General features: G+C 59.3%; 1 protein-coding gene across 1 annotated transcript; it reads left to right on the forward strand.

Annotated features, from left to right (window-relative positions):
* Positions 1-5361, forward strand: FGF17 (fibroblast growth factor 17). Its single transcript, XM_055579726.1, has 5 exons — positions 1-35; positions 202-238; positions 3176-3353; positions 3520-3626; positions 4679-5361. Exons 1-5 carry the CDS (start codon positions 1-3, stop codon positions 4970-4972), a joined length of 651 nt encoding a protein of 216 aa, XP_055435701.1. The 3' UTR covers positions 4973-5361.
* Positions 5362-8202: the final 2841 nt, after the last annotated feature.

Here is an 8202-nt window from a genome sequence, read left to right on the forward strand (position 1 = left end):
ATGGGAGCCGCCCGCTTGCTGCCCAACCTCACACTGTAAGTGCACTGCTCTCGGACCCCGCTGTCTTGTTGCCATTTCCAGCCTTGGGGGCAGACTTAATGGTCCCGGGACTGCCACGAGGACTGAGGGGTGGGCACCTGGTGTACCCTTGGGCTGGCTGTTTTGGCACCCACAACCAGGTCCACCTTGTCTCCCACACAGGTGCCTGCAGCTGCTGATTCTCTGCTGTCAAACTCAGGTAGGTGGGCATCCCCCCACTACCCCCACCTAGCTTTTTCCCATCTCTCTCACCCTACCAATGCGGGGGTGGGGGTGCAGTCTCCTTTCGGTGGACAGAGGCATATCCTAGCCTCTTCCCGGTGCAGGAGACTCTTGAGGTTTGGGGGGCTGGAATGGCATGGGGTAGGAGATTTGGGGATTGACAGATGTTTTCATTTCAGCCCAGTTCCCCTGGGGTCTCTTCCGCTCCCTGCATCCCTCCACACTGGGTTCCCCCCAAGGCTAAATGCACAGGGGCAGCCAAGCCTGAGGGATGGAGCCTGGGAGTGGTCGGAAGAGGGCAGAGGTGATGGCTCAGGTGAGGCTTGTATCAATACTTGCAAGTTCCCCAGAAAGGACAGGTTTCCATGCAAAACCACCTGTGTGCACCACGCACCCCACCCCACTCCCACCAACACATGTCCTGCCAGTCATAGTCCTGGGGGGCATCTCGTTGGCACTCAGAATGCCCAGCCAGGGCGGGCGACTCCTTACCTATAGGGCAATGAGGTCAAGCCCAGAGGTTTGTATGGCACAAGATTCAAGGGTTTGCTGCTCCACACCCCCAACCCCAAGTCAGCCTCCCCCCAGCCTCAGCCCCCGTGCGAGGCTCGGTCCCTTTTTGTGATCCTCCATAAAAGTGCAGCTATTAAAATGCACTGGTCCAGAACCGCTCTGGGGAGACATCTCTTGGCTTTCCCAGGCCAGAGGCCGGCTTCTCTTCATAGCCAGTGGGGACTTTTTTTGAAGGTAAATGCCTTTTCTCTGAGCGAGGGAAAGGGGCTGCCTTTGAAGCGGTGGGGGGGTGGGAGAGAGAGAGACACCCCCCCTTTTCCTTCCCCCTTTTGCTCTAGCCCCCGTTCCAGGCCTTTTGCTTCACACATCCAGGGAGAGCAAGAAGAAAGCCCCCAGCCCAGCCAGGAGGGGGCTGGGGGTGGGCCCAACCTGTTCAGGAGGGGGAATTAGCACAATGGTGCGGCTGGCCAAGGCGTTTATGGCCTGGCTGAGGCCCCATTCAGGACTCCAGGAAGGTGGCAAAGCTGTCCTTTCCCCCTTGAAGTGCCCCCTCGCCCCCCTTGGTGGGGGGGCCAGCAGGCCGGACCACAGCCATGCTTGAGGAGCCGTCTGACAAGCAGCTGTCTGCGGCAGGGGAAGGGGAGGTCCCCCACACCCCCACCCCGCAGCGGGAACATGAAAGGGACAGGCCAGGTCCCGCGGGGAGAGCGACTTGTGGGCTGTGGGCTGTTGGGGGGGCGTGGGGCTGCTTTTGTGCAGGGCTAGAAGGGGGATGGGGAGAGGAGGGGGTTTTGGGGAGGGGGCCCCCTCTCTGCTCCTGACCTGGAACAGACAGACAGGAGGAGGCTGCCCGCCAAGAGGGGCGGAAGGTCTGAACCTGGGCCAGGAGGCTGGGGCTGGGGACGGGCCGGACCCCCTCCCCCTGGCACGGAGGCAGGTCCCCCACCCCAAATGCTGGCCTCCGGTTTTCTCAGGGCCGTGGAGAAGTGGGATGGGCAGACCCTGCTCCCACGGGCTGGGGTCTTGGCAACACTCCCGGGCTGTGGGGAGCTGGGGTCTGCCCTGGGCAGTGACACACACACATGAAGGGTTAACCCTGCGCAGGTTCCCGAAGGTTCCGCTGTCAGCCTGGAGCTGCTACCTCACCTCCCGCTTCCTCCAAGCTGATACTTCCCACCCCTCCCTCCAGGAGATACAGGCCCCTTACAGATGCGGGGGCTGGGGGGTCTAGCTCTGTCCAGATGGTTGCGATTGAGCTGGGATCAAGGTGGACTCAGGAATCTGGGGCATGGAAAGGCGGTCCCAGCACAGGCCAGCAGGATCCATGTGGAGAAACATTTTAGAGCTAGAGCCAGAGCTGTCAGCTGAGAAATGTCATCCAGGTGTGCACCTTGCCGGAGAGTGAGCAGGCAGGAAGTGGTCTGCTTCTTTCCCATTCAGCGCTGCAGATGGATAAGGAGAGACTATGCTGGAGAAGGCACTTGTCCTGGCTTTGTATGGAGCACAATGCATGGTGGCAACAGCCCCTTTCCCCGCTGGGGAAGCAGTGGGAGGCAGTATCACCCCTGCCTGGCAGACAGCCTCCCAGAACAGCCCCTGGGCCCACACTGATAGTACCTCTCTGCCTTCTTCCACGAAGGAGGCCTCTCAACCCTAGAGCAGGGAGGAATGCTGGATGGGGCAATGGCTTCACCGAGAGCCCTGAGCACCTAGGGGGAGTGGCAGGGGAGATGGGCGTGAGCTCAGGAATTCTTGGTTAGCAGTGTAAAGAGGTGTGAAGAAATGCTTCCAGGGGACCAGCAGGAGCTACAGAGAAGAGTCTTAGTGTCCCCACAATGGTCCGTAGACCAGCTGCTGTGTGTGCACGTACATGTGTGGGAGCGTGCACACATCTATGTGTGTGCATGTGCTAGGCGTGGGCTGTGCAGAGGACTGGGGAGAAATCTGGTCACCCTGGCTAACAGAACCAAGCCCCTGGCATTTTGGAAAAGGGACAAGCTCCCATCCTAGAGCCAGGGCAGGGGTCTGTCACTAACCAGCTGTGTGGCCCCATGCACCTCCTCCCTAGATCATGGAGATCATATAGCACCATCTTGAAGCTTCCTTCCAGCTCCCAGGGTCACCATTCCAGACCTGAACTGTGTCCCCAAGTGTCCCTCGAGCCTGGGCAGCTACCAGTCCTCTGCTTCAGGGCAGATGAGGACCCATGAGGTCATGATGACTGGCTTACACACTGGCCTGGGAAGGTCACGGCCAAGTGCCCCCTTCCCCCACCCCCCCTACTTCACAGGGCAAATGACCTGCCCCCACCACACTCACCTCCGCACCCCTCCCCCGGATGGACCTGCGGTGGTGTCACCCAAAGCAAATTGACACTATTTTTCCCTTGGTAACCGCAAAGGGGGAGAATCACCCGTCTCCTAATTTTAACCAGTACGTGAGGGACCAGGGCGCCATGACTGACCAGCTGAGCCGGCGGCAGATCCGTGAGTACCAGCTCTACAGCCGGACCAGCGGCAAGCACGTGCAGGTTACCGGGCGTCGCATCTCCGCCACCGCCGAGGACGGCAACAAGTTCGGTGAGACCCAGCCCTCCTGGGAGGCCACCCACACCCCTGTCTGGCCTCGCCTGCTCCAAGGGCCTCCCCATGCCCCTCACCCCCACCCAAATTCAGAAGTCAGGCCCCCTGCTGCACCCCTGGGCTGGCAGCCCCAATGGACGGAGGTTTCTCCCCCTCCCCACAGCCAAGCTCATAGTGGAGACGGACACGTTTGGAAGCCGGGTGCGCATCAAGGGGGCTGAGAGTGAGAAATACATCTGTATGAATAAGAGGGGCAAGCTCATCGGAAAGGTGAGGCCTGGGGGACAGGGAGTAACAGATGAGTCTGTCTTCCTGGGGTGAGGGCAGGCCAGGTCCCGCAGCATCCCACCACCCTCTGCCAGGCCCCACCCAGGACTGTGACTTCTGCTCTCATCCCACCATTCAGCCTCTCTCTGATCCCTTTAGTCCCTGTGGGTCTAGAAGCCCTCTGAGAACACTGGCTGATCCATAAGGATCCTTGGCTCTGGTTTATGAGGTAATTTCTCAGTATAGTGAGGAAGAATTTTAGCACCTACATCACGTGCCAGCCCTCGTGTTGAGGGCTAAGGTCTGATCAGTGTTGAGAAGGCCAGAAGTTCCCGTCTTAACCCTCGCCCAAGGTAAGTGGAGTCCACAGGCTCCAAGTGGCAAAATTCATACTAACCACCTACTAGTGTAACCGCTAGTCACTCTCTCTGTAATGGTGGGTCCAGAGTTGTGCAGGGAGAATTCCATTTCCTTTTGCATCAGCCCATCCTGCATTCTGATTCTGGCTGTTCTCAAATATTTGCTTATTTTTGTCAAGTCCCAGTCTTCTCATCTGTAAAATGGGCATAGTGTCAAGATTATCTACAGAGCCAGATGGGTGGATGCCTGGTTCTTGACATAGTTGGTGTTCTACACACGTTTACCCCTTCTTTCCATCACACTGTTGCCTACCCTCCCTCCACCCACCAACACCATTCACCCAGATAGAGGACTGTTCTGCTTTAGGAGTGCCCATTGGGTATGCACTGAACTGCATAGTTACCTTGATCATTACACCCAGCTGGATAAACCAAGGCTCAGTCTGGCTACATACCTTGCTCAAGGTGTACAACTTAAAGGACAAGGTTGTATTTAAGTTCAGATCCGACATCAGCAAAGTTTGTTCCTCCCTCCACCTCTGCCTCTCCATCAAGGGTGCCCACCTCACCACGCAGACATTCTTGGGCTCCCAGTCTCTGTGGTTCCTTCCTTGGTCCTATAACACAGGCCCATAAGGCAGATGCCAGCGAGGGTGGGCAGACAAACTCCCCTTCTCTCCTTCCTACCCCCGGCAGCCCAGCGGGAAGAGTAAAGACTGCGTGTTCACCGAGATCGTGCTGGAGAACAATTACACGGCCTTCCAGAATGCCCGGCACGAGGGCTGGTTCATGGCCTTCACACGGCAGGGTCGGCCCCGTCAGGCCTCCCGCAGCCGCCAGAACCAACGAGAAGCTCACTTCATCAAGCGCCTCTACCAGGGCCAGCTGCCTTTCCCCAACCACGCCGAGAGGCAGAAGCAGTTCGAGTTCGTGGGCTCGGCCCCTACCCGCCGGACCAAGCGCAGGCGGAGGCCACAGCCCCTGACGTAGTGGGGACCCGGGCTACCGCCCCTCACTCTCGGGCTTTCCCATTCCCCTCCCTTCCTAATCCAAAGACTGGGCTGGGGGTGGGGGCCGGGGAGCCAGAGCCCCCAAGGGGGATGCTGAGGACCACCGAGCATCACAGCCACCCCCCCCCACCCCACCCCCGCTGGAAAGGAGCAGGACTGCCACTAACTAGGGCGGCTCCCCGGGGCCCACGCTGGAGTCTCCCCTGAGGGTGGAGCGGGCTCCCGGGAAGCAAAGTAGAAAAGTCAGGCTCCCTGAACCGAATGGGAAAGTCAGCGGATTCAAGGCTCCTCAAATTCTCCTCCCCGCGTCTCCCTCAGTCTGCCCCCAGCCTCCGAATTCCTCCTGGCCAGACGGTAGGAAGAAAAAAAAGAGGGAGAAAAAAAAAAAAAGAGGGCTGGCCATTCTTCACATTCCACTACCCAGGCCTGCACCCCCATCCCTCAACTCCCAGCCCCGGAATAAAACCATTTTCTTGCAAACAGGTTATCTGAAGGGGTGCGGGGGAACGGCAAAACTGAACTGGGGACAAACTGCGACAAACTTCTCTCCGAGAGGAGAGGAGCCGAGCGCACAGGCCCGGGCGTGGTGCGACAGGTGGAGGCCGGCTGGGCCCCACACGTCCCCGCAGGGGCAGGGGACAAGGACAGGGGCAGCCAAGAGGGAGGGATGGCCGGCAGGCCCCGCACCTCCGCCCCGCACCTCCACCCCGCGGGAGGCCGGCGGCCCACGGCGCGCCCCTCCTCCGCGGGCTCGAGTTTCCTGGCTGGCACCGCGCATCCTGTGCGACCTGCTGGGGCGCAGAAACCCCAATCCTGGGGCCGGCCGGAGCCACCGGGGCCTGAGTCCGCTGGCCGGGCAGCCGCGGGCGCTGCAGCCTCCTCGCCGGGCGCCAGATTGCTTTTTTCCGGTGAGGAGGTCAGGTGGGGGAGGAGCGCGGAGGGGCAGAAGGGGAGGGAGGGCGAGCCCGCGTCCCGAGCGCCCAGGTCCCCGTGGGGGGCGGGGCGGGGGCCACACCTAGGGGAAAACGCGATTAGAGGCTGAGGCTAGAGAGGGCGGGGTGTGCCGGGCGGCAGGGGCAATTCACCCCCGCCTTCCTCCCAGCCCGGAGCTCCTCTGGTGGGCTTTCCAGACGCCTCCAGGTGTGCATTTGGGGAGTGGAACTAAGAGGCCATAAAACCCGCCCCTTTCCTCTTTTGCCACGGCTTTTAATCTTGTCAAGGGGGGAGGCCCTTCCTAGCTATGGCCCCTTCTCTGCTCTTCTCTCGGAACACTTCCCTGAGCCTTCCCTTCTGCGTATGGACCCCCCCCCCCCCACCCAGCCTCAATTTCCCTTCCCTTTCTGCGAAAATGTTAAGGGGAGAGGGGGTGTGGATTTTGGAGAGAGAAGAAAGGATGAAAGACATCCCTTTTTCCCCTCTTCCAACAGTGGCCTAAAAATAAGGAAAGAATGGAAAGTGGGTGGGGGATGGGGGCTGGTTTAGTCAAAAGGGGAGGTGAGTGGAGTGTGGTGCAAGTGGATGGGGGTGGAGGGATCAGTCACCTCTCCCTGGGTGAGCACTGGAGCCCAGGCTGACACCCCCAACTCCTGGGGAATTTAGACTGCCATAGCCAAGAGGGAGGTCCCCAAGCCATTCTCCCTCCAGCTTGTCATAATTGCTTTTCACTAGGTTGCTTTTTCCTCTTCCCCCCCAATCACAAAGAGTCTTAATCCTGGCGGGGACTGCGGGAAACGTGTAGGGGTCGTTTTCTGCGGGGGAGAGTAGGGAGGGTGGTCTGGAACTACTGCACATAACAGGCGAGTTCAATGGGATTTTCAGGGAAGGGGCAACGCCCCGCAATTACCTGAGGACAAAGGGTTGGGGCCCCAGGTGTGGAAGACTGGATTTGGGGGGCTAAGGGAGGGGGCTGAGAAGGAGGTGTGCTGGGGAGGGGGAGTTCTTACAATCCCTCTGATTTCCGCAGGAATTTGAGACATTCTTTAAAACTCTGGACCATTTCCCCCCAGCCGGGCTCTCAGGCCCACCCCCACCACTCCCTGGCTGGGGTTAGAGAGAGCTTCAAAGGTGCACGGGGCCCTTTGTCTTGCCTCCCCTTTCTTCTCAGCCTTTCTCCGGCCCCTCCCTCCCTCTCTGTGACCTCCCCAGCTCAGACAGGCCTCTGGGGGCCGGCTCCAGAAAGCCCTCACTGTTTCCTTTCTTGCTTTTTGAGGTGGTGAGACCTGACGGGGAGGGACAGGGAACGGGGAAGGGTGAGAGAGGAAGGCAGCTGGGGAGGCCTGTGCCACCTCAGACAGTGCCCTAGCCCCACCCCCACCCCAAGCCTGGCAGGTCTCGCCCCCACTTGTGGTCATGGGTCCCCGGCTGGGCCCTTGGAGCCATCTCACCCCACCTTTTCGTGCCTCTGCAGAATGCAGGCTCTGTACCCGGCGGTGGAGGGGAGGGGAGGGGGGCTCTTCATGCTCTGTAGAGATACGGAGAGTGCGGAGAAAAAAAGAGTATGTTCAACTCATTCCCTCCTACTTGGCAGTGATTTTCAAGATGCTAAAAGGAAGAAAGCAAAGGAATGGGTCTCTAATAATGGGACCTGGTGTGGGGGCATGGGGAGGGGGTGCAGAGGTGAGATTGAAAGTATCTGTGACTGTGGCAGGAATTAGAAGGAGAATTCCTGTGGACCTCCGACGGCTGCAGGAGCTCTGGTTGCTTCTGGGCGCACTAAGTATTCCAAGCCAGTGTGAGGGTTGGGAATGGACATGGTGGGTTGGAAGACACTTAGGGTGAGTTGAACACATCCGCTTCAGGGAGGGTGTGGCAGGAGGCGGGTGGTGGCAGCTCGCCTCAAATCCTGTGCTCCGTTTAGGATGCCCAAGAACTCTGGCTAAGAATAGCCTACCTATTGATCTCACCTTTTCTGTCCTGTCCTCCAAACAGCCAGCTGAGGCAAGAGGGCAGCTGAGGCAGGAAGTCAGGGCAGAGATCCTCTCACGCTTTAGCCGTCCAAGCTGGTTTCTAACTAATGTCTGTCTGTTCAGTCCCTCTGACTCCCCTGGCTGTGACTTCCCAGTCACCCAGCCCCAGTCTCACTACCCTGGACACCTGGAAGGATCACCTGTCCTGGAAGCTCTTTCCTCCCCGGCCCCCCTAGACCATCCTTCCTTCCTTCTCTCCTTCTCAGACTGTTTCTTTCCTGGCCCTGCTTCATAGAAACGTGCC

This window comes from Bubalus kerabau, chromosome 4, assembly GCF_029407905.1.
Source record: "Bubalus kerabau isolate K-KA32 ecotype Philippines breed swamp buffalo chromosome 4, PCC_UOA_SB_1v2, whole genome shotgun sequence".
NCBI lineage: Eukaryota > Metazoa > Chordata > Mammalia > Artiodactyla > Bovidae > Bubalus > Bubalus kerabau.

Excerpts from the sequence above, each read along its gene's own strand:
- FGF17 (XM_055579726.1), top strand. The coding sequence starts at position 1 with ATGGGAGCCGCCCGCTTGCTGCCCAACCTCACACT. Across the intron at positions 3,354-3,519 it reads CGAGGACGGCAACAAGTTCG|CCAAGCTCATAGTGGAGACG; the intron begins GTGAGACCCAGC and ends CCCTCCCCACAG. Across the intron at positions 3,627-4,678 it reads GGGGCAAGCTCATCGGAAAG|CCCAGCGGGAAGAGTAAAGA; the intron begins GTGAGGCCTGGG and ends TACCCCCGGCAG.